We start from the raw sequence: 26,872 nt of genomic DNA on the forward strand, positions 1-26,872 counted from the left end.
TGGGTATGAAATTCCCAAGTTTATATGAATAAACAAGTTAATAAGTTTATATATAAACAACTACATCATCATGTTGATATGCTATATTTTTACCATAACACTCGTATACTGTTGCGTATACCGAGGTGCAGCGGACAGATTTGTAAACAACTTCACTTGGACCCATTGTGTGAACCGCACGGTTTATATACATGTTGCTGCTGATTGGGCTGACATATTTGACACACCCACCAAACGAGAGAAAACACATCTCAAACCCGTTGCACACCGTTTCCAGGAAACATGACGTTCAACCGGAAACCGCAGCAAAACATTGCGCACCGATTTGAACTTTGAACGTGCCACAGAACTGACTGGATATCTTCCCTAATCGTCCCTCCCTAACATTTTCGTTTTATTCGTTTGTTTTTATTTTTCATTTTTTAGTTGCTGCCACATTCTTTTTTGCCTGTGAGATACCATGAAAATTAAACTTAATTAAACTAAGTAAGAATTAAACTCAATTCAGCTGTTCTGAAACCCAAAAATCAGAGTTTCCCATCTCAGGGTAAGTCAACTCAGAGTTCAAGTTTAAACTCAGTGTTGGTTGAACCTCCTTAATGAAACGGACCCCTGCTGTGCAAACATTTACAGAGAACACAAAGGAATTCTTAATGTTATGCTGAATTATTAAAAAGCTTAAAAGAAAAATCAATGTAACATGGCTATGAGTTTTAAGTGACAATATTGTGACCAATATTATATATATATATGTTTGGTGGCAGAATCATGCATTACTTTGTGACCATCAGCAAAAATAATTGGACCAGCAATACACCAATCACAGCAGATTGTTTGACCTCTTGGGATGGCAACACAAAACTTGACACACATTTAAAATGACCAAGCAAACTAATCATAATTCAAAGACAAGCAGATTATGCTCTTGTAAGGTGTTATATTTTCTATTATACATTATATCTGTTAGATATAGTTCTATATCTTATTATATATGTTATCTGTATGTGTTGTTTAGATCACAGATGGACAACCTGACATTCAGATACAGTGTGCTACAGATGGAGGGACTGCAAGTTACACCTGAGTCAAGCTATCCTGCATTTATCCTTCTTTTGATGGTTTACATATTTATAATGGTGTCTAACATAGGGATGATGATTCAGATCACAGCAGAAAAAGGTTTACACCAGCCTATGTATGTTCTTTTCGGCAACTTGACACTGAACGATGTATTGGGGGCAACCGCTCTTCTGCCATATTTGTTGAAGAATATTTTAACAGACCCCTCTGAGCGCTACATCACATATATGGAGTGTGTTATTCAAGCTTATGTTATGCATTTGAATGGTACAGTATCTCACACTGTGATAATAATTATGGCTTTTGACAGATATGTGGCCATATGCAATCCGTTGCGATATCAAACTATAATGAGCAATAATATGGTGGTTAAACTGTCAGCAGGAGCCTGGGGTTCTGCAGTAGTGCTGGTGGGAATTTTGATCAGCCTCAGTGTCCGCCTGTCTCACTGCAGATCTGTGATTCAAAACCCCTATTGTGACAATGCTTCAATATTTAAACTGTCCTGTGAAAATACAGTTATTAATAATGTATATGGATTAACTTTTACGTTGGTTTTATTTGCTTCCTCATCAGGTAGTGTGGCATTAACATACTTCAAAATAGCAATGATCTGCTTCAAAAGCAAAAACAAAGCAACCAACAGCAAAGCCATAAAAACCTGCGGCACTCACTTGACTGTTTATATAATCATGTTGGCCACTGGAGTTGGCGCGATTTTTCTCCATCGTTTCTCTGTATTTGCTGAAATTAGGAAAATATCCTCTTTAATGTTCCATGTTATTCCTACAGTCTTGAATCCTATAATATATGGTTTACAAGCCAAGGAAATAAGACAACGGATCTTTAATCTTTTTAGAAATAAAGTAAACACAAACTGATTTAATTTATTTATTAATGTTCATGAAAGAAGTCTACTCTACTAATATTTTTAAAAAATAATTACTTTTTTGTTTTATTTTACTCTTGTATGTATTGGCACATGTGAAAAGTCTAAGAACAATTAGCATTTATGGTAAGTCTCAACAGAAAACAAATTCTGTAATTCACATACAAATGTTATCACATAAGCAGCATCTAAATAGATGATAATTTGTCATTGTTGCAATAAGCTTGGATTATGTAATAGAGATGAGACATTGATAAAAAAATAAAAGTATCCAGTATAAATTAGGTAATTGAAAGTTAGTGTGTTCATTTTAATAAAGGCTAAAAAGATTTTACAGGTTATGATAATTGGTTATGATCCAAAATGCCAAACATTGTGGGGTGTTCCCAGTATGCAGTGGTTACCTACCAAAAGTGGTGCAAGGAAGGATAACCAGTGAACCGCTGAATGTGTCATGTAGAGTAAATTACATTGTATCACTCAAACCTAGGCATTCTGTCACAGTTGGTCACAATTAACAAAGCTTATTGGCGTTTTAAAGCGTTATCATCCAATGTGATGGCAAATAGGCTTTCCAACTAATGTAAATCAATATTTATATAGCATGAAATACATTTATCTCCCTCACACATGTTCAGCATTGTCCCACAGAAACACATATGCTGTCCTGCAACAGAGTAATAACCAGGTGGTCACCCTAGGTACAAGCCTGAATAAAAAAGAAAACAAGACCAAATTCTATTGCCATTGTGGTAACACTTTATAATAACGTTTCATTAGTTAATATTAGTTAACTACATTAGTTAACATTACAGTTTTTTACGATTGCTATGACAATTTTTGCAATATTTTTTAAAATTTTCCTAAACTCTTAACGCACCAACACACCTACATCACACAATTGGCAAAACAGTTAATTTCATGCTCAAAATCACACATTGTAAACTAAACAACAACACTAATTTTCAAAATACAATAATACACTAACACAACACACTATGTCTACCGAAACAATTCAAACATGTCTCAAAATCCAATATTTTTCCTAAACACTAACATATGTTCTCGTACCAACAGGAACATTTAGTCATTTATAGCACAATGTCATAAAAACACTAACATCCGATGGAAATACAGAAACTGCATTATTTTATATGTGTCAGGTCTGCCCTTATACAATAGAAAGTATATTTTATTGATCATAGATTGTGATTTGCACTGCAGTTTCTTTTGAAGCCTGTACATTTTTGTTTCAGGTCTTTTGCTGCAGAAATGTATTTAAAAAAAATACATCTCAGACTGCTTTATAGAATGTGCGGTTACTGTAATGAAGAAACGAAGACAGAATTGATGCAATAAAGATTTTTTGGGGGTTTTTTTTAAAATAAAAGACATTTGCAAAAGGACACTACTGCAAGATAACAAAAATATGCAATATAGCTGACATTTATTGTTTGAAAATACAAAATATACAAACAGAAAAATCACCTGAAAAAAAGGAGAGAGAAAAGTGTTTTCTAATCTGCCCGGTCTTCTGCATTTTGCCACATGTTCTCATCCACATCACACCTGATATCTTCTCTGGAAAGGCATCGTGGAAAGAGTCTTTTGGCATGCCTTATCTACCCCTTGCAGTGTTCAGCTGTGATGTCTTGGCATGCAGCATCCATTGCATCCAGGAGGGACATTTGGTCCTGTGGATGATGGTCAAAAACCTTACATCTCCAGCATGAGAAAAACTCCTCAATGGGGTTGAGGAAAGGGGAGTAAGGAGGAAGGAAAAGGGACATCATCCAAGGATGGGCCTCAAACCATGGTGTGACTGCACGGGAATGGTGGAATGCCACATTGTCCCATGTGATCACATATACTGGCAAGTGGTCTCTCACCTGTCCCCTTTCTACCTCTGGCACCAGTCTTTCATGCAGTTCTTCTAAAAACAGAAGAAGGCGTTCGGTGTTGTAGGGGCCTATCTCACATTTATGCAGGAGTGCACCATTGTTGGAGATTGCGGCACACATTGTGATGTTGGCTCCTCTCTGGCCCGGCATGGTTACTGTGGCCCTTTTGCCAATTATGTTTCTTCCACGCCGACACCTTTTTGCCAAGTTAAAGCCCTCATCAACATAGCCTCCAACTCCATGACTCTCTGAAAGTAATCAATACTCCAAGTTTATAGAGTAGTTTACTGCAAAACACACTATGTATAGTACAGTAATGGCTGTATTGCATAACCTTACCTGGACGTATTGGTGGTGGAGTTCTTTGATGCGCTCACCATTCCTTTCAAAAGGAACTTTGTATAGTTGTTTCATTCAGACTCTGTGTTTAGCTAGAGTCAGACCATGTTAACAATTGCAATTTCCCTTTCTTCATTCAGGAGCTTTCCTCTGCCCCCTGAGGGAGGTAGACGTTGAATCCTTAGAGGGACAAAATACAGTTCCATATTAGGCCGAGGCATACAGTCACTGGTAACATTACAGTTTTTTACAATCGCTATGACAATTTTTTCAACACTTTTAACAAATTTCCTAAACTCTTAACGCACCACCACACCTACCACACACAATTGGCAAAACGGTTAATTTCATGTTCAAAATCACACATTGTAAACTAAACTCTAACACTTATTTTCTAAATAAAATAACACACTACAACAATACACTAACACATGTTCTCTTCCAACAGAAACATTTAGTCAATCGTAGCACAATGTTATAAAAAACACTAACACTAGATGGAATTACAGAAACGGCATTATTTTTTGTGTCAGGTCTGCCCTTATGCAATAGACTGTATATTTTATTGATCATAGATTGTGTGTCGTTTGAAGACTCTCCACATTTGTGTTTTGTTGGGTTTAGTAAATGCATGCATTTTGTTTCTTTTGCTGCAGAAATTCAATACAAAAAATGAATGTGATGTATGTTCGTGTGTGGAGAAGGAAGAAGGCGGGGTCGGCGTGACTGGGACAGTCGCTTTATTACTCATAACTTTTGTAAACAACAAAACAGGCGCTCAGGCGCATCAAAGGCAACAATATACTCAATTTCTCTCAGCTTAATCACTCAATATTTCTCTGCTTCACTCCTTCACTCGCGACGTCCCAGTCCAAAGCTCTCTCTCCCCTCTCTCTCCAGACAGCTGCTTTAATGTTCTCTCCACGCCAATCACTGGAACGAGACACAGGTGTTAGTGATCTGCACTTGACCTACTTACTCACCGATCGTCTCCGCAGTTCCTCGCTCCCGCTACAGACTTCGCAGAACCACGCCCCCTCCGCCACATACCCCCACCGCCCGCACCAGGCCGGGGAGCCATCCGGCCTGCAGCCCCCCCCCCCCCCCCCCCTCCTTCTGGAGAGGAAGTCAGCCGCAGCCATCTGAGCACCCGGCCTGTGGATCACCTTGAATTTAAAAGGTTGTAAAGCTAGATACCAACGTGTGATCCGGGCGTTGGTATCCTTCATGCGGTGGAGCCACTGCAAGGGGGCGTGGTCCAAACAGAGGGTGAACTCCCGCCCCAGGAGGTAATAGCGGAGGGTGAGAACGGCCCACCTGATCGCTAAGCACTCCTTTTCTATGGTGCTGTACATCGTCTCTCTCTTAGAGAGCTTGCGACTGATGTACAGCACCGGCCGCTCCTCCCCCTCCACCTCCTGGGACAGGACTGCGCCCAGCCCCCTGTCCGAGGCGTCCGTCTGCAGGGAAAAAGGAGCCTGTAAGAGCGGCCCACCACACAGAGCAGCCTTTATCTGGGTAAAAGCCTGCTGGCACCGCTCCGTCCACTGAACTGTATCTGGTACCTCCTTTTTAGTTAGATCAGTCAGCGGGCTAGCGAGGTCCGAATAATTAGGTACAAACCTTCTATAATATCCCGCTAGCCCCAGGAACTGTCTAACCTCCTTTTTGGTCTTGGGCCGTGGGCAGGTTGCAACGGCTGCAGTCTTGTCAATTTGGGGACGCACCTGTCCATGACCCAAGTGGAAGCCCAGATATCTTACTTCCACCCGCCCAACTGCACACTTCTTCGGGTTGGCCGTGAGCCCCGCCCTTCTCAGCGACTTCAGGACAGCGCGCAGGTGCTGCATATGCCGCTGCCAGTCCGCACTGTAGATGATAATATCATCCAAGTACGCAGCAGCATTTGCAGCATGTGGCCGGAGAATCCTCTCCATCAGACGCTGGAAGGTCGCGGGAGCCCCGAACAAGCCGAAAGGAAGGGTGACAAATTGGTGTAATCCAAACGGCGTGGTGAAAGCGGTCTTTTCTTTGGACATTGGTGACAAGGGGATCTGCCAATATCCCTTGGTCAAGTCCAGTGTCGAATAAAAGCGAGCGGTCCCTAGCCGATCAAGCAATTCGTCCACCCTTGGCATTGGATACGCATCAAATTTCGACACCGCGTTCACTTTTCTATAGTCCACGCAGAACCGAACCGAGCCGTCAGGTTTTGGGACCAAAACTATCGGGCTCGCCCAGTCGCTGCTGGACTCTTCTATTACGCCCATATCCAGCATAGCCTCTAATTCCGCCTGAACGACCTTTTTCTTGTGTTCAGGTAACCGGTAGGGCTGACTGCGAACCACCACGCCCGGCTCTGTCTCAACATGGTGTTGAATGAGGTCCGTGCGACCAGGGAGGGGCGAACACGTCAGCAAACTCTGCTTGTAATGTTTTAACGTCAGTGAGTTGCGACGGCGAGAGATGATCCCCCCCCCGGGGCCAGAGCGAGTGATTGAGGCTTTTGAACCGCCTCTGGCCTGAGATCATCCTCTCCGCTCACCACCGTCGCAAGCAACACTGACTCCGCCTCCGACCATTTTTTTAAAAGTTTGAGATGGTATATTTGACGTGCCCCGTCCCTATCTGAGCGCACTACCTCATAGTTGAGATCCCCGACTCGCCGTGTGACCACAAAGGGTCCTTGCCATTTTGCGAGTAATTCAGAAGTGGAAGTAGGGAGTAATACAAGTACCTTCTCTCCCGGTGCAAACTGACGAAGCCTAGCCCCTCTGTTGTAAAGCTGTCGTTGTCTGTCCTGAGCCTGTAACAAATTCTCCATTGATAGCCGCCCCAAAGTGTGGAGTTTTGTTCTCAGGTCCAGGACATACTGAATTTCGTTCTTACTCGCGGAAGGTCCGTCCTCCCAAGCCTCCTTAAGGACATCCAGCACCCCCCGAGGCTGGCGCCCATAAAGAAGCTCGAAGGGGGAAAACCCCGTGGAGGCTTGCGGGACCTCGCGAACAGCAAACAACAGAGGTTCTAGCCACCTATCCCAATTTTTGGCGTCCTCGTGAACAAACTTACGAATCATGGATTTCAACGTGCGATTAAATCGTTCCACCAAACCATCTGTTTGTGGGTGATAGACGCTGGTGCGAATCGATTTAATGCCCAACAACTCGTACAGTTTGCGAATCGTTCGTGACATGAACGCCGTGCCTTGATCGGTGAGAATCTCTTTCGGAATTCCCACCCGGGAGATTAAGGAAAACAGAGCGCTCGCAACACTTTTCGCCGAAATAGTGCGGAGCGGGACTGCTTCCGGGTATCGCATTGCATAGTCTACCAAGACCAATGCAAAGCGATGCCCGCGTGCTGACCGTTCTAATGGCCCGATGAGGTCCATACCAATTCTCTCGAAGGGGACCTGCACTAGCGGGAGTGGGCACAATGGTGCTTTTGGGGTGGCCGGTGGGTTTACCAACTGACATTCACGACAAGACGCACACCACCTGCGTACATTCTCGTGAATGCCCGGCCAGAAGAAGAGGGCCATTAGACGGTTAAGCGTGGCCGTTTGTCCTAAATGCCCGGCCATCGGATTAGAATGAGCCGCCTGGAAAAGCATTTCCCGGCGGCTTCTAGGTACTAACAACTGGGTTGTATTCTGTTTTGTCTGGGCGTCTTGGGTCACCCGATACAACCTATCTTTTACACACAAAAATACGGATAAGAGAGCGGCTGGTCAGGGTGGAGGAGGTGGCCGTCGATGGAACGGACCTGCGTGAACGCATTTTTAAGCGACTCATCCTGGGATTGTTCCAGGGGAAAGTCATCGCGGTCTGTGAGAATGGGCATCTCACGAGCGCTCTGTTCCCCAGGAACAGCTCCCAGAGGTCCCGAATCCACCTCTCCCACCTGAGCAACCAACTCTTTCCGGTTTACCTGTTTATCCCAAGAAGCACCCGCACACAAATGTCCCAACAATTCATTAAAGGCTGTCCAATTGGTCCCCAAAATTAGCGGATGCCGGAGGTGCGGATTAACTGCCACCTCCACACTATGCTTTTGACCCCTAAATAGAATATCCACGGCCAGCTCCCCGTGCACACACCTCACCGTAACCGTGCGGCCGGTACCCAATGCCTCAGGGCGAATCAGGCTTTGGTGGATAGAGGTCTGGTTACAACCTGAATCGACCAAGGCCTGATACGTACCCCCTTGATACTCACAGGAATTAGGTACAGCCCAGCTTGATCGGGGGCGGCTTGTGGAGCGTCGGGGACCCGGACCAGTGTCCCGATCTCCATAACGGGACAGCGGTCGATGAAATGCCCCGGATCCCCGCAGCACTTGATCCCCGCTTCTCCTGACAACAGCGGCAGGAGCCGCATTGGCCAGTCCGACCGGGGCCACCCCCGGGACTCGGCGGACCTCTCGAAGAGGTCGATGAATGCCTCCGGATCATCCTCGGAGCCCATCTTCGAGAGGTGGATGGTGGCGGCCGAGTCTGTGGTAGACGGGGGGGTGGCCGGAATCTCCCGGACCATCCAGCTCCGGAACAGCTCGCGGTCTTCATGCTGGGCGCGAATGAGGGCCTCAAAACGTTTATCCTGTTCGGCCCTCACGGCCAGCAGATCTTCATGAGTCTGTTGGTGAAGACCGGCGAGCGATGACACCAGGTCCGCAAGCGGCGTCTTTGGCGGGGTCTGCATGGCGGCGGCACTCTTCTTCCTTCCCGGGTTTCGGCACCAGCGTGATGTAATAACCCATCTCAGGGTAGTTTTATAGAATTCCCTTCAGTTTTATTTCATTATCAGCAATCACCATGTTGACAATAGCAAGTTCCTGTTCCTTTCCTTTCCTCTGCCCCCTGAGGGAGGTAGAGGTTGAATCTTTAGAGGGACAAAATACAGCTACATATTAGAGACCAGAGGCATACAGTCACTGAAATACATGGTGAAAGTATTTACACTTTGCAGAAGGAGAAGCCCTTATACATTATCATACCTGTTGGTTTCTGGAAAAAAATCTGGATAATGGATGCCACTGTGTCCCGGCTGATATTTGGCTGTACTCGTTCACCAGCCCCTCTGAAAGCCTGTGGTTTATGACATGGTATATGATAGTAGGTCTTATTTAATCAGTTACCCTAATTCTGGCCCTTCTTTGAATGTCACCATGCATTCACCCTCCTCAATCTCTACCTTGCCCTTGTCCAGGCATTCCTCTCCCTTACTCTTGTACCATTCCTCGCCCTTGTCCTGGTACTCATCTTCCTCTCCCTCATAAAGGCATTTTCTTACTTTCTTTGTGTTGCTCTATATTCCTTTTCCACACAAGATCAGCCCAAAGATGTCCTCTTTTACTGTATACCATATGGTCATGAGATTGAAAGAACATCAACACCTGAACAATTCCTAGATGGGAATCAGCTGGGATTTATATATTTGCATAACTTCACTCAGCTGTTTCTCAGTAACTATGGAATAAAATACAGGGGATATATTTGTGTTTCAATTCTCAATATAAACAGCTGTTCACTTTTACTTTAGTCTATAAGGTTAGGGTTTAGAACATAGTGTTATCTGTTCTGACATACAGTGTTAAAGCATCGGTAAATTTGGCAGTAAAAATCCATTGTTTTGGTATTAGTTGAGCTTGTGTGTATAAGAAGTTCAAGCATTTTAAATTTGTGTTAACTGTATGCATTTTGTGTAAAAGCAACAATAAATGTGTTAATTGTATAGCCTACACAGACAGATGTTGTGCTAACTGCATTAAGAGTTTAGGAAATTTGTTAAAAGTATTGAATAAATTGTCATAGCGATTGTAAAAAATGTCTCGGTTACGTATGGTAACCCTCGTTCCCTGAAGGAGGGAACGGAGACGTACGTCGGTATTACAGACGAATTGGGATCACTTTAGAGAGCCCCTATCAGCTTCGAGATTTAGAGAACAGGCCAATGGGCCATTGGCGTGCGAGATTTGCATATCGCGCTCCGCCCAGGGTTACCTGAGAGTCACCTGGCCCGAATCCCAGGCACGATTCGTCGACCGAAAATGCCTGCAGGTCCCCTACCCTCTTAACTGAGGCCAATGCAATCAGGAGTAATGTCTTTAGAGACAAGATCTTAAGCTCCGCTGACTGTAAAGGCTCAAAGGGCGCCCTCTGAAGTGCGGTCAGCACCAGAGTCAAGTCCCAAGAGGGTATAAAGGGAGGACGAGGCGGATTTAATCTCCTCGCCCCCCCAGGAACCTGACGATCAGATCGTGCTTGCCTAAGGACTCACCATTAACCAGGTCATGATTGCGGCTATAGCGGCAACATACACCTTGAGGGTGGAGGGAGACAGCTTTCGCTCCAACCCGTCTTGAAGAAAAGAAAGAGAGCACAGATCTGACCGAACACTTTCGGGGGTCTTCTCGGTGAGAAGAGCACCAGTCGACGAACAGGTTCCACTTCAACGCATATAGCCGTCTCGTAGAGGGGGCTCTGGCGGAAGTGATGGTGTCAACTACCGCTTGCGGTAGGTCACCTAGAACCTCCGCATCCCGTCCAGGGACCAGACATGGAGTTTCCAGAGGTCCGGACGCGGGTGCCACAAGGTGCCGCGTCTCTGAGTCAGGAGGTCCTTCCTCAGAGGAATGGGCCAAGGAGGTGCTGTCGCGAGGAGCACTAGTTCCGGGAACCAAGTCCTGTTGGGCCAGTACGGAGCTACCAAGAGGAGCTGCTCCTCGTCCTCCCTGACCTTGCACTGTGTCTGTGCAAGAAGGCTCACTGGGGGGGGAACGCATATTTGCGTAGGCCCTGGGGCCAGCTGTGTGCCAGGGCATCCGTGCCGAGGGTTCCCCCGGTCAGGGAATAGTACCACTGGCAGTGGGTTGTGTCGGGGCGGCAAACAGATCGATCTGTGCGGCCCCAAGCAACTCCAAATCAGCTGGACCACCTGGGGGTGGAGTCTCCACTCCCCGGGCAGCACGGGCAACCGTGTCAGCTCGTCAGCCGCACGATTGAGCGGGCCCGGAATGTGGATGGCACGAAGGGACCTCAGATACTTCAGACTCCACAGAAGGAGATGGCGGGCGAGTTGGGACATGCGGCGGAAGCGTAGACCACCCTGTTTGATGATGTTCGCAACGGCCGCAGTGCTGTCCGTCCGGATCAGAACGTGCTTGTCTTTGAGCAACCCTTTGAGGTGGCTGAGAGCAAGACGAACTGCCAGCAACTCCAGGCAATTGATATGCCATTGCAGTTGGGGCCCCGTCCACAGACCCGATACTGCAAGCCCGTTGTACGTGGCACCCCAGCCCGTGGATGAGGCATCCGTGGAGACAACAGAATGCCTGGACACTTGTTCTAGAGGCACTCCTGCCCGTAGAAATGAAGGGTCCGACCACGGGCTGAAGGTTTGGCGGCATCTCTGCGTCACTTGGACACGGAGGGACCCGCTGTGCCACGCCCATCTCGGGACTCAGTCGTGTGGCCAGTGTTGAAGCGGTCTCATATGGAGCAGCCCTAGCGGCGTTACTGCGGCTGCTGCTGCCATATGCCCCAGGAGGCTCTGAAATTGTTTCAGTTGAACCGCTGTACTGCGTTTGAACGTATTCAAGCAGCTCAACACCGACTGGACGCGCTCCTCGGTGAGGCGCGCTGCCATGGCGACCGAGTCGATCTCCATCCCGAGAAAAGAGATCCTCTGTACGGGACAGAGTTTGCTCTTCTCCCAGTTGACCCGAAGACCCAACCGGCTGAGGTGCCGAAGCACCATGTCCCTGTGTTCGCACAACTGCTCCCGCGACTGGGCAAGAATCAGCCAGTCGTCGAGATACTTGAGACGAACACCACGCTCTCTCATGGGAGCAATGGCCGCCTCCGCGACTTTCGTGAAGTCACGGGGCGACAGGGACAGCCCGATGGGCAGGACTTTGTACTGACATGCCCGTCCGTCGAAAGCAAAGCGTAGAAACGGTCTGTGTCGAGGGAGAAACGAGACATGAAAGTACGCGTCCTTCAGGTCGATCGCTGCACACCAATCCTGGGGACGGACGCACCTGAAGATGCGTTTCTGCGTTAACATTCTGAACGGCATCCTGTGGTGGGAACGGTTCAAGTAAGGCAGGTCCAAGATTGGCCGTAACCCGCCGCCTTTCTTGGGTACAATGAAGTACGGGCTGTAGAACCCGGACTTCATATCGGTTGGAGGGACCGGCTTTATTGCGTCCTTCGCCAGTAGGACAGCGATCTCCGCCTGAAGCACGGGGGCATCCACCCTTGCAATAGACGTGAAGTGAACGCCCCGAACTTGGGCGGACGCCGGGCGAACTGAATCGCAAGCTGAGTCTGATGGTACAGATGACCCAGCGAGACGGGCTGGGGAGCGCTAGCCAGGCCCCCAGAGACCGGACAAGCGGGGTCATCGGTACCACAGACGTACCCGCAGCAGGGCAGCGAGGCGGAATGCAGGGACCCCAGGACGACATGGGAGTGGTCCGTGTAGGGGTCTGGGTCTGACACACGACCTGCATCCGCTGAGGGGGTGTGCGAGTGTGGGAAGGCCGCTTGAGTGCGTTCCCACAGCCGGCACCCCCTGCTGGCGATTTGGAGAGGCACCAGAGGCTGACAAGGCATGGGAGGGTTGTACACCGCCCAGTGCGCTCTCCAAATGAAGGAGGGGCTGAGCGTGGCAAGGCTTTGTGGCGTTGCACACGGTCTGCCTCACCTCCTTCCTCAGCGGGGAACAAGAGCGGCGAGGCATAGCGTCGCGCACTGTCGTCCACACACCGCTGAGAAGAGGGGAATGAGAGTGGCGAGGCTTGTAGCGTCACAACCTGCCATTCTCGCCCTCTTGTGGGGAGGGGAATGAGGGCGGCGAGGCTTGTAGCGTCACACGCTGCCATTCCTGAACTCCCGAGACCCAGAGATATTGGAACTGTTCTTCTTTTTTTTTTTTTTTTTTTTTTTTTTATATATACATATATATATATTTTTGGGTACCACTGGCTGTTTTTAACCCCAGTGGCGGAACAGAATTACTAATGGTTTTCACCAGGCCCTCCTCCGGGGGAAGAACAGTTCCGAACCAAATCCGGGTCAATGGTGTTTCTGGACATCGTCTAGCCAAGGGCCAGCGCTGTGCGCAGCTCAACCTCGGCTGAGAACTACCCTCGTGCCCTAAGCAGGGCGGAGGTGGCCTGCCAGTGGCACTGCCACCCCACCGATGAGGGTAGTGAGAGAGAGGAAAACTTTATACAGATTATGGCCCTATTGGTGTTCCATATTTTGGCACCAACAGTTCCACAATGCAAAAGCCTTCAAACGCACATCCGGGAAAGGCAAGGGGCAGGCAAGGCGATTTATGCGTTGCACTATACCTCAGCCACCCGGGAAAGCATGGCTGTTGAGTATGAATCGGATTCAGCACGAGCGCCCACTATTATAGTGGGAATCTCAGCATCATCTTCATTTTCAACACATAACAGCCCTCTCTCCAATGCAGCGATTGACATCTGTCCTCTGCTAGAGCCCCAAACGAAACGCTAGGTCCCTTTTTTAAGGACCAGCAATCCCATCTGTAAGCTACCAGCAGACATGTGAGACAGTGGGCGTGGCCGTGAGACGGCACACGGCGCGCTGAACACTCAAGCCCTTGTGAAAAAGGCAAGACGAACAGCGCTCCGACGACCACCCACAAACACAGTCTCAACATGCGTAGGTGTGACGCGCGCACGCGCGAGTGACGCGCGCTGAGCTGCCGTGGCAACCCGCGCTGTCACCCGGCACCCAGACGGCACATGGCGCGCTGAACACTCAAACACTCAAACACTCAAACCCTCACGCGGTAGGCGAGATGACCCAGATCACCCACGACACAGTCTCAACATGTTTATGCGAGAGGGATCGTGGCCGTCAGGACAGGAAACAACCGCATCCAGAAACGCACGAGTGGAATGACGTCTTGAAAAAGACGCAGTGTCGCACCCGTGTTGCTCTTTTGTGAGGAAATGCTCTTTAAACAGTGCTGAAGCACCCAGGGGAAGACCGCGGCAACACACAGGTGGTAAGTGCAGTCCTGTGGTGCACTCACTGAAACAAACGCCCTCACCAAACCGACAGTTGCTGTGAGAACAGCAGTTTGTTATGCTTATGCAGCGGTGAACATGCGGTCGCGCTGATTGTGCCTTTTCGCCAACATAGAGCGTCCTTCTCGTTCTCTGGAGCATCTCTCTTGCAGATAGGCTTTCTTTTTAGAAAAGCAGGCTTGCTTCATCAACGCCGTTCGGCTCCGAAGTGAATGACGTCAGTGCGATGCTCTCGCTTCCTGTTTATACCCGCGGTGCGGGGCGGAGCGCGAGATGCAAATCTCGCACGCCAATGGCCCATTGGCCTGTTCTCTAAATCTCGAAGCTGATAGGGGCTCTCTGAAGTGATCCCAATTCGTCGGTAATACCGACGTACGTCGTAGTGACCGACTGAAAGGGAACTGTATTTACTGTAAACTTTGCAGTAGGAAGAGCAATATCCTACCTGTTGGTTTCTCTAAAAATACGAACAATTGATGCCACTGTGTCCCGGCTGAGATTTGACTGAACTCGTTCTCCAGCCTCTCTGTATGATAGCCCATGGTTTATGATATGATCTATTATAGTAGATCTATTATAGAACCTCAACACCTGAGTGTGTTTCCTAGATTTATTTTTTCCTGTGATTTATATATTTACATTACTTCGATCAGCTGTTTCTCATTAACAATGGAATAAAAAACAGGGGATATATTTGTGTTTCAAATCAAAATATGAACAGCTGTTTACCTTGACTTTAGCCAATAAGGTTAGATTTAGAACATGGTGTTATCTGTTCTGACATACAGTGTTAAAGCATTGGCAATTTTGGCAGTAAAAATACATTGTTTTGGTCTTGGTTTAGCTTGTGTGTAAAAGAAGGTCAAGCATTTTAAATTTGTGTTAACTATGCATTTTGTGTCAAAACAACAATAAATGTGTTAATTGTATAGGCTACACAGACAGATGTTGTGCTAAATGTGTTAAGAGTTTAGGACATTTTTTAAAAGTATTGAAAAAAATGTCATAGCGATTATAAAAAACTGTAACTCTAGATGGAATTACAGAAACTGTATTGATCATAGATTGTGTGTATTTTGAAGACTCTCCACATTTTTGTTTTGTTGGGTTCAGTAAATGCATGCATTTTGTTTCTTTTGCTGCAGAAATTCTCCCTTGCACTTGTCCTGGTACTCGTCTTCCTCTCCCTCATGCAGGCATTTTTCTTACTTTATTGGTGTTGCTCTATATTGTTCCTTTTTCACACAAGCCCAAATAGGCCCTCTTTTACTGTATACCACATGGCCATGTGATTGAAAGAACATCAACACCTGAACAATTCCTAGATGGGAATCAGCTGTGATTTATTTGCATAACTTCAATCAGATGTTTCTCAGTACCAATGGAATAAAATACAGGGGATATATTTCACTTCACAATATAAACAGCTGTTTACCTTGACTTTAGCCTGTAAGGATATGTTTAGAACATGATGTTATCTGTTCTGACATACAGTGTTAAAGCATTGGTAAATTTGGCAGTAAAAATCCAGTGTTTTGGTCTTGGTTGAGCTTGTGCGTAAAATAAGTTCAAGCATTTAAAATTTGTGTTAACTGTATGCATTTTGTGTAAAAGCAACAATAAATGTGTTAATTGTATAGCCTACACAGACAGATGTTGTGCTAACTGCGTTAAGAGTTTAGGACAATTGTTTAAAGTAAAAAAATTGTCATAGCGATTGTAAAAAACTAACTAATCATGAACTGCACTTCTATGACATTTATTAATATTTGTTAATGATAATTTCAACATTTACTAATACATTATTAAAATCAAAAGTTGTATTTGTTAACATTAGTTAAAGGAAATGTATGTAAGATTGTGGCCAAAACTGGTACTGCAATCACTTTCAAATTACTGTAGAGCAGTGTATCCCCTCTCCCTCTCCCCTTGACTCGAGGTTGCCAGATAAGCTGCAGGATCCAGCAGGAACGTAGGCTACTACAAGGAGCTTCCAATGATAAGTGACGAGTCCTACACAACAAGTTCTTTGTTTTTTCATTGTCACAACATTTTCTGATTCATAACGAGGTCTTTTAGGTTTCGTAAAGTTTTATTTTTTATCCAAAAAGTTTGTAGCTGCAGCTGTGGTAACTAGAGCAGAGCTGGCAACCCAGATGCCGAGACACTACTGACTTTGTGATTAGTACATAGGTGGAGGGTGGCGCTTCAGGCCAAAACACATCACGTCAACATCAACATCAGTTGAGGGCTGCAACTTCACTTTTAAAATGACAATATCCTGGCCGGACAACTGTTGTCAATGATATAAATATTTGAAATTAACATGATTTCTTAATGTCTAGTGACATATCAGGGCGATTTTATGATTAATTGAAATACATTTCTTACATACAGTTCCTTCAATGCACTGTGTGAACAAATAATGAACTAGCTTCATTTGTATTAACTAATGTTAAGGACAATTTAAAACAGATTTATTGTGCATGGTTAGTTCATGTTAGTTAATACATTAACTAACAAATTCAAATGTATTGTAAAGTCGTACAGCCATTGTGTGAGAGAGAGAGAGACTTTTGACTTTAAAATAGCCATTTATTCCCCCATTTAAAAAACTTTTTTAAACTACAACAAACATCCTATTAAAGCACTTATTACCAATTAAAAAAGATATTCACCTTCTATAAGAATCAAACCTTTGTTTATCTCAACTTTATAAGCTTTCCAAATGGCTAATTTTGCAAGCACAGATATAGATACAGATAGAGATATCCCAATTACCCCTGACAATGAAGCTTTAGAAGCAGCCATACTCCTTGTAGAATGGGCCCATACAGCCAAAGGTGAAGGGTGACCGGACGCCTCATAAGCAAGTGAAATGGCTTTCAACCACCCACTTGCTCATTCTCTGCTTAGATGCCGGGCACCCCTTTCTAGGTGACCCGAAACACACAAACAGTTTTTCAGCTTTCCTCCACAGGGCAGCTCTTTGGACATAAGCATCTAAAGCCTGCACAGGGCAGAGCTGATTAAGCTTCTCCTGGTCTGATGTCAGGAAGGGAGGAGGACAAAAGGCCTGCAGAATAACTGGTCCTACAACATTAGTAGGAACATTAGGAATGTAGCCCTGCCTTAGAGATGTAATAGCCAGCAGAAAGTCTTTAGAGTGAGAAACTTCTCTGGAACTTCTTCAATCGGCTCAAAGGGAGCCTCAGAAAGACCTTTTAATACAATGGCCAAATCCCAGGCCATGCGGCACCCTAGTGGACCTCAAAAAGCCAGGAAAGGAAACAAGTTATCAACGGGTGTTGCCCCAAAGTACACCACCCAAAGGAGTGTGGTAAGCAGCTAAGGCTGCCACATTCACCTTTATAGTGGAGGGAGCTAACCCCACGGAGAATCTCTCCTGCAGGAAGTCCAGTACTGCACCCACCGGGCAGTTAACTGTGTCCCACTGGTGATTCCCGCACCATGAAGTGAATAACTTCATGGCATAACGTTTCCTCATGGAGGGAGGAACAGCTCGGGTTGAGGGTGCAGGATAGACCCCTACGCCTGAGAGGAGCTGGATGAGATAGGGAGAACCACAGACGACAGTGAGTTGTTTCTGATGATGCGAACAGATCCACCTCTGCTCTGCCGAAGTTCTCACACAGGAGCTCCACCACCTTGGGGTAGAGTCCCCATTCCCCGGGCCTTGGCCCCTGCCTCGACAGGATGTCTGCTCCCACATTCAGATACCCCGGGATATAAACTGCCCTGGTAGAAAGAAGTTTCCCTTGGGCCCATAGAATGATCTGTCGAGCCAGTTTGTATAAGGGGCACAATCTCAGACCACCCTGATGGTTTATGTACGAGACCGCTAATGTGTTGTCAAACACATTATGGCCCCTGAGGTCTGGAAGGAAGTGCTTCAGAGACAGAAACACCGCCAACATCTCCAAGTAATTTATGTGCCAGGAAAGATGATGGTCCTGCCACAGACCTCGAGCTGGTCACCCCCCAACCTGTGATGGAAGCATCCGTCTTTAGCATGATGCGACGACATGGAGCTCCCAACACAGGCCCATTTGGGAGAGAAACCAAGGCTCCTTCCATATAACCAAGGCACGAAGGCATTGCTGCGTGACCCTGATCATGCGAAAAGGATTTCCCCTTGAGGAAAATCCCTTGGTTTTGAGCCACCACTGCTACGTCCTCATTTACAGCAAGCCGCAAGATATCATGTTGGATGCTGCCACCATCAGACCTAACAGTCTCTGAAACTGTTTGACAGTGAGTGACTATTCTAGCTTCACCTTTTTTCTTGCTGAGAGAATCGACATGATGCGAAGATAAGCCTGCATGGTTATTGAATTCCAACTCATGCCTAGTTATGTGGTATGCTGTGATGGAGAAAGCACACTTTTCTTTGTGTTAAACCTCAGCCAAAACTTTCTCATGTGTGCGAGAACAACATTTCGATGTTGAACCACCATCTGTGCTGACTGTGCTAGGACTCTCCCCCGAAAGCAAACCTCAGGAACTTCCTGCGCTGTGGAAGGATGGATATATGAAAGTATGCGTCTTTCAGATCTATCGTGATAAACCAGTCATCGGACCTGATTTTTGACACAATCTTTTTGAGTGTAAGCATCTTGAACTTGAGCTTTGCTACAGCGTGATGGAAATCTAAAATTGGTATACAGGAGAGACACCTGTGGCTTTACCTGGTCGATGTGAGAGAGGCTGAGCGAAACCCCTTCCTCAACTCTCCCATATCCCAGGCTGGTTCCCCGTGTCTGGGCCGGTCATTCCGCTTTGCTGCCCCATCGTGGGTACATCTGTGGCTCGCACGGCTGCTGCTTCAGTTCTGTGAGCCTGGCTCAGCCTCCCAAACTGACCAGCTGGTTTGCCCAAAGGCTCGGCTATGCGATTCAGTTTGCACAATCTCCTCCCCGGTCTCGGGGAGTCCACTATACCTTGGTGTAGGAATTGTGGGCGCAGACACAAATAAACATCCCCTTAGGAAATCAACCATCTATCACCAGAGAGACGTAGGCTCCATTCTGCCCGGAGATACTACTTTTATATAATAATTACTTGATTGCCCATGAACTTTGACCAAAACTTAGAGAAAGAGAACAAAAGACTGTGTGATCACAAGACAAAGAAACAAACCAGATCTCTGTCTTCTCAAAGACCGGTAAATGAACTCTGCATGACACAGCAAAAACCTCCACGCAAACTCACAGAAACTGTGTTGCATATGAACTGCCTCAAATAATTGATTATTGGACTTGCATTCAAATAGCCTTCGACGGCATAGTTTGTTAGTGTGTCTACAACCGATACACATGACCATTATGCATGCATATCACTACTACATAATCTACATACTACATAATTACCAATTCATGTAATTATGTAACTATTGAATGAGTGAACGAAAAGGCATTGTGCTTGGTATCTTTTCGTTTGTTTATGTATAATCCAACAGATGAGTTGAATTAAATCTTTGTAGAATGGAAAGATGTCATAGAGACATCTTTCATGTTCTTATAGTAAGAAATTAGGTCTAAATTAACTCTCTGCTTAAGAGCAGGAAACTAAAGACCACAGATTTAATTTTATGGGAGGGGTGGAGACCCCCGAACCAAGATGATCCCTAATTGGCAAGAACCCATCCAGGGGATGGGTAAATATTTGAGTTTTAATCTCAGAACACGAACAAAGAGTTCAGTAGAGTTCTGCCGAGTTCAGTCTCAGCCCAGTTAAGAGCTGTTCGCAGTGCAGTTCCAGAATCCACCCAAGGAGACGATCAGACGATTGTGGCAGACCAAGATCAGAGAAAATGGGTTAAACAACGATTTCATTCGAGCCATCTGAATACTCTTCTCTCACTTTCCTTTCTTTTACTTAAGTTTATTTTCTTTCCGTTAAGTCTTGTGTTATGTTAAGTTTCGCCGCAAAGTTTCTCAATGAATCTACAACAGCGTGCTTCAACTTCAAACAATGCCCACAAGACTTACATCTAGCCGCCAACACACCATGTGATTGGCTTCCCAAGACGTCGATCAAAAGACCCGACAAGACCTTCAGCGAATCAAAGAAACAGGAAAACCCCTCTCCAGCCAAGAGAAAGAGAATCCTCATTCAAAGACGACACACGAGACACAAATGCAAGTAATACCTCCAGATTTTAACTGAACTGGTGCATTGAGATCACATTTAATAACCTTGACTAAGAAACGATAGGAGGGAAAATTAATGATCGATGGTTTATTCAGGTAATGTTTCATAAATGCATATATTGCTTGGGATTTCATAATTTCTCTCTCTTAAAACTCATTCTTTCCTCACTTTCTTCCTTTCTGCAATGCGTGTGAATGTGCGAGTGTTTGTGTTTGTGTTAGATATTAGTTTTGTGTTTGTAATCAATACAAATTCTGTTTGTATTCAAAGATAAGGGTTCTTGTGTTATGTGCTTACGAATTTAATGTCTTGAACTGCATCTATAAGTTACCTGTGTTACATATTGTTGTTTTCTTCTTATTTCATAGTTTTACCCAACCCTTATTAAAATATGCAAAAGGACATTCCGTGTCTGTGAATTTGATGAGGGGGAGTTTAGCTTGCTGTTGAAGTATACAGAGGACGTATATGAGGAACAGTACAGTAAAACGACGGCTCTGTCAGGCAGGACATCGCAGTTTAAGCTGATTCTACACAGCAGCAAGCAAGTAACCTTCTGTTCTTCAAACCATGTCGAAGAAAAGCTCATCAACATGGAAGACCAGGTCTCGTGTTTCCACACAACATACAGGTCACTCTTCTGCAAGTTCTGTGGCAGCATTAGTACGTGCGGAAGCAGAGGCTGCAAAGGCACGTCTATCATTTGTGGAGAAAGAAATGAAAATGAAAATAGAAAAAGCTCATTTAGAAGCCTCTATGGACAAGTTAAAGCAAGAGCAAGAAACTGCAGCAGCTGTAGCAAAGGCTGATGCACTCGAAGCTGCTGTTGATCACCACAGTGAAAGATTAAGTTGTAGACTCTTGCAAGATTGTACTCTAGTAGATTCAGCACAGCGTACTAAAGATTATGTCATGCAGCAAGTACAGACAAATAGCCCACCTCTCACAATGCCTGATGTGGAGCCATTTTCTGATGACCAAGTAAGGCAAGTTCATGAACTACAACCACTCAGCACACCAGTACTTCCAAAAGGCAATGCATCTTCAGGGTTTGCATCCGCTGCTGCGTATGGTCATAATAACTCCAATATGAATGACTTTGTGCGTTACTTAGCTCGCCGTGAACTGGTCTCTACAGGGCTGCTGAAATTCAATGATCAACCAGAAAGTTAAAGAGCCTGGCGATGTTCGTTTAAGAATGCCATCAGAGATTTAGACTTATCATTTAGCAAAGAAATTGATCTTCTTGTCAAGTGGCTTGGAAAGGAGTCTGTAGAACATGTCAGCCGGATTCGAACTGTGAATGCGAATAACCCAGAGAGAGGGTTGAAAATGATCTGGGCCAGACTAGAGGAATGCTATGGCTCACCTGCGGTGATAGAGAATTCACTGTTCAGACGCCTTGAAAGTTTTCCTAAACTAACAAACAGAGATTATGCGAAACTAAGAGAGTTAAGTGATTTACTCATGGAACTACAAGCAGCCAAGGTGGATGGAGACTTGCCTGGACTTGCGGTACTTGACACTGCCCGTGGAGTAAATCCTGTAGTTGAAAAACTTCCCTTTGGACTTCAGGATAGGTGGTTATCTGTGGGATCTGACTATAAACTGAAACACAATGCCCCATTTCCTCCCTTTGATGTGTTTGTGGAGTTTATCAGTCAACAAGCAAGGATCAGAAATGACCCAAGCTTCAGCTTTACATCTCGTGTAGATGCTTCTACTAAGCTAACTTGGAAACAGCTTAAACAGAAGGAGATTTCAGTCCACAAAACAGATTTGTCACCTACTCTCTCCTGTAACAAATATAAACCCTTTAACAGTGACTGTGACAGGCTATGTCTCATACACAAAAAGGCACATCCTCTTCACAAGTGTCGTGTCTTCAGAGAAAATTCGTTTGAAGAGCGTCAAAGCATTCCTGAAAGAAAATGGAATCTGCTTCAGATGTTGCATGTCTTCATTGCACATTGCAAAAAATTGCAAAGCCTATGTTAAATGCGCAGAGTGTGGTAGCGAGAGGCATGACACTGCCCTTCACCAAGATCCAGTACCCATGGCTGAAGACTCAAGCCACTATTCAGAGCACGGCGGGGAGGGAGAACTTGTACCATCTCCTGGCATCTCATCACATTGCACTCAAGTCTGTGGTGGTGATCTAACTGACAGGTCACGACTGGGGGCAGTCATGGCCCAATGGTTAGAGAGTTGGACTTGTAACCCGAAGGTTGTAGGTTCGAGTCCCAGATGGGACTTGTTGGTGGGGGGAGTGAATAACCAGCGCTCTCCTCCACCCTCAATACCATGACTGAGGTGAGACCCTTGAGCAAGGCACCGAATCCCCGGGCGCCACAGCAATATGGCTGCCCACTGTGTGTTCACGGTGTGTGTGTGTGTTCACTACTGTGTGTGTGCACTTGGATGGGTTAAATGCAGAGCACAAATTCCATGTATGGGTCACAATACTTGGGCACATGTCACTTCACTTTCACTTTAAAAGGTCATGCTCAAAAATCTGTCTGACCAAAGTTTATCCATGTGGTTGTCGTGATAAAGCAGTGAAGCTTTATGCAATAATTGATGATCAAAGTAATAGATCAATGGCTCGTTCTGAGTTTTTCGATATGTTTGGCATCCAAAGCCCTAGTTCACCATATTCGCTAAGGACCTGTGCTGGTATTATGGAGACGACAGGAAGACGAGCAAGTGGCTTCCAAATTGAATCCATTGATGGACAGACCAGTCTTCCACTTCCAGATCTGATCGAGTGTAATGAGATTCCCAATAACCGATCAGAGATTCCTTCACCTTCCGCTGCACTCCACTATCCGCTTCTTAAAACAGTGGCACATTTCATCCTGGAACTTGATCCAGATGCTCACATCTTACTTATCCTTGGACGGGATGTTCTCAGAGTGCATAAAGTGCGTAAAATAATTAATGGCCCACGTGACTTGCCATTTGCACAAAAACTTGATCTGGGATGGGTCATCGTAGGCAATGTCTGCCTAGGCAACGTCCATAAGCCGATCATGGTTAACACACTATACACTAGACTCTGGATAATGGGCGGCCTTCACTCTTTGCACCATGCCCTAACGTCCTGCAGGTGAAGGACAGATACAGTGGTTCCCATATTCCATGCTGCAGGAGAAAACTGACACACCAATCAGACCACTTGGGTGACACTGTGTTTCAACGTACAAAGGATGATGATAAAATGGCTCTGTCCATTGAAGATGGCTACTTTCTGGATATTATGGAAGGAGGGTTTAAGAAAGCCGGAAACAACAGTTGGGTAGCACCATTGCCGTTTAAAAACCCACGACAGCGTCTTCCTGAAAATAAGACCCAAGCGATGAAACGCCTCTCATCCCTGTTACGCAACTTTGAGAGAAAACCACAGATGAAAGAACACTTTGTCTCCTTCATGGAGAAGATCTTTGAGAATGGGCACGCAGAGTTGGCGCCACCTATCACAGATGAAGAGGAACGATGGTATCTCCCCATCTTTGGTGTATACCATCCAAAGAAACCTGGACAAATCCGGGTGGTGTTCGATTCTAGTGCCCAATATAATGGGGTCTCCCTTAATGATGTGCTGTTAACAGGCCCTGACCTCAATAATTCTCTCTTGGGCCTGCTTATTCCATTTCGGAAAGAGTCAGTTGCCATAACTGCAGACATCCAACAGATGTTTTATTGTTTTCTCGATAGAGAAGAAGACCGTAACTTTCTGAGATTTTTATGGTTCCGAGACAATGACCCCAGCCAAGACATTGTGGAGTATCGTATGAAGGTACATGTCTTTGGAAATAGCTCGTCACCAGCCGTCGCCATCTATGGTCTCAGAAAATCTGTTCACCTGGAAGGACAAGAGCAGGATTCTGAGGTGCAAAAGTTCGTAGAGCGTGATTTCTACGTAGATGATGGGTTAAAATCCCTTCCCACTGGGGAAGTGTGAAGGACTGGAAATGTGATGGTGAAAGATAAGAGTGTTGGGTAATAATAGGTACCCCAAAATTATTATTAAAACTTCAGTTTTAAGTCATTAAGAGAGTCTCAAAAATATTGGTGTTCTAATGTTACATGGAGTGTAATGTAAGTGTCTTCTGTAAGATGCCTGTAGAGGGCGCATTGTACTAAAGTGATGAGGAATTTACCTTCTGGGCAAAGGGCAAAGTCATTAAAGAAAGTGCCAGAACGCTGCAGACTTTAATCTGTGTTTCTCATCATTTCTACAGGTATATAAAGTTGTTTATATGGGCCAATATTCATCAATAGTGAGACTTGAGAGATTCATAAATGTTTCAAGATGATGTTTGTTCAGTTTAAAAGTGATTTTTCAAATTAATATATTATTTGCGATTCAGTCGATGCAATTTCCAGTTGAGTAAACAGTTCAAAATTCATGATGTTCTTAAAAATGTAATGTTTTAGTAAGATGTGAAACAATCAACTGTATTTCCTCTGTAATCTTGATAGATTTCTCAGATTGAGCTGTATAGTGTGATGTATTATATATACTCACTCCAGTTTGTTTATGTGGAAAAGTTGAATGTAACATGGTGGTTTTCTCTTAAAATTTACACTCATAAGGGTTAAAACTGCATATACATCAATTGAGAGTGTTAAACACTTAATTGGTTACACTATCAAATTTACTATGTTTGTTGAATTGAAGTGATTCTGATTTCTCTTTGTATAGAAATTCACTATATCTAAAATAGACAAAGTGAAATGTTAAAGACCAATTGAAGTGTTGAGTGAGCACATATGGTGATGGTAAGACACAAGACACATGAGTAGTGTATCCAGATGTTTATTGAAGTAGCTTAAAGAGTAATATAGACGGGAAATGTTCAAATGTATTACATTTGGTGATTTAAAATGCTGAGAATTGTCTAGAGAGCATGATCTGTAAAGGAATAGTATTTATGGTTATGGTTCTAAATGTTATACTTACCTGTTCCCTGAAAAAAAAGGGCAAAGTCATTAAAGAAAGTGCCAGAACGCTTCAGACTTTAATCTGTGTTTCTCATCATTTCTACAGTTACTATCTCTCATTCTTCCTTGTTTGAGACCGGTAACATTTTGGGGGCTCATCGTCCGGGATCAGGACCTTGGTACCAGCTGTGTGACTGAAGACATGCAAGACCGGTGTGACCCTCTGGATTGAGCTACAAGGAATGCTGTGAGTTTCGTCCACCTTGTGAGTGCAAGTCTTCTGGGTTCCAGTCAAGATGGCGTCTTCAGCCCCTCTTTGTGCGTTGCGATGCGATATCCAAAAACAGCTACATCTGCTCAGTGAAGAACAGCTGTATAGCCTTGCTTCATCACTGGAAGATGGAGACACAGAGGTTCCAGAAGTGACTGGTACCAGTGAACCTGAACTCTTTGAATTTATCATGGACTACATGAAAAGTGATCAGCTGAGAAAGCTAGAAGATGAAGGTATGTCTTGTTTGCTTACCATCAGAGACAAGATTGATGAACTAAAATCCTGCAAAGAAAGTAAATCGGACATGGACATTGCAAACAACGACAAAGATGTTAGTGATGTGTCATCAATGACAGAACAGGTATCTGGGTTGGTTAGACTGACTGATGTTGCTGCTTTACTGCCCCGCAGAGAATTCAAAATGCATGGTGGTGTAATTTCAGATTCTGGTTCAGACATGAGTTGCAACAGTGTATGCAGACAAATTGATGAGGGTTTGAAAGAAAAATTCTCTGAATCTGAAGTCATACGCATAGTGTAAAGAATGATCAAACCAGGTAACTTTAAATACATGTTGACCAACAAAGATGATCTCACTGTTGCAGAATTGAAACGTTCTTGAAGTCACATATGAGAGGACGAAGTAGCACTGAATTGTTCCAGGAATTTAGCAATGCTAAGCAGCAAGATAAAGAAACTCCACAGCAGTTTGTCTATAGACTAATGGGGTTGAAACAAAAAGTTCTCTCTGCATCACAACATGGTGGAACAGAGTTTAACTATGACCAAAGACTGGTGCAGGGAGTGTTTCTTCATACACTGTATCAGGGGCTAAACGAGAGAAATTGTAATATCAGATTGGACATTAAGCCTTACATCTCTGACTTAACAGTGACTTTATCTTAGAGCAGGTCACTAAATCAGCTAATGAGGAAACAGAGAGACAGAAGTGTTTAAGTACTGTACATAAACACAAGCTCCTGACTGTTAGTTCTACCCAGTCACAAGAGGATAGTCAGAAAAGCTGTGAGACATTGCAAAAGAGAGTTGAAGGAGAAGTTAGAGCAAATCGCACTGCTTTAATGGAACTGACAGCCCAGGTTTCTGCTCTCACTAAAAACCTTGAAAAGATGATGAGACCTACTGTCACATTTGAGAGCCAAACTGCTGCACCATTAATGAATGTTAAAGTTTCAGACA

The 26,872-nt window shown here is 45.0% G+C and overlaps 1 protein-coding gene across 1 annotated transcript; it reads left to right on the forward strand.

Moving 5' to 3' along the window:
- Positions 1–1,022: 1,022 nt before the first annotated feature.
- LOC307137058 (olfactory receptor 2K2-like) lies at positions 1,023–1,961 on the forward strand (the record flags this gene model as incomplete). The annotated part of the gene is made up of 1 exon (XM_079834537.1): positions 1,023–1,961. The coding sequence occupies one exon, from the start codon at positions 1,023–1,025 to the stop codon at positions 1,959–1,961; it is 939 nt and encodes a 312-aa protein (XP_079690663.1).
- Positions 1,962–26,872: the final 24,911 nt, after the last annotated feature.

Source organism: Gobio gobio, assembly GCF_949357685.1.
Source record: "Gobio gobio genome assembly, chromosome: 14".
NCBI classification, from domain to species: domain Eukaryota; kingdom Metazoa; phylum Chordata; class Actinopteri; order Cypriniformes; family Gobionidae; genus Gobio; species Gobio gobio.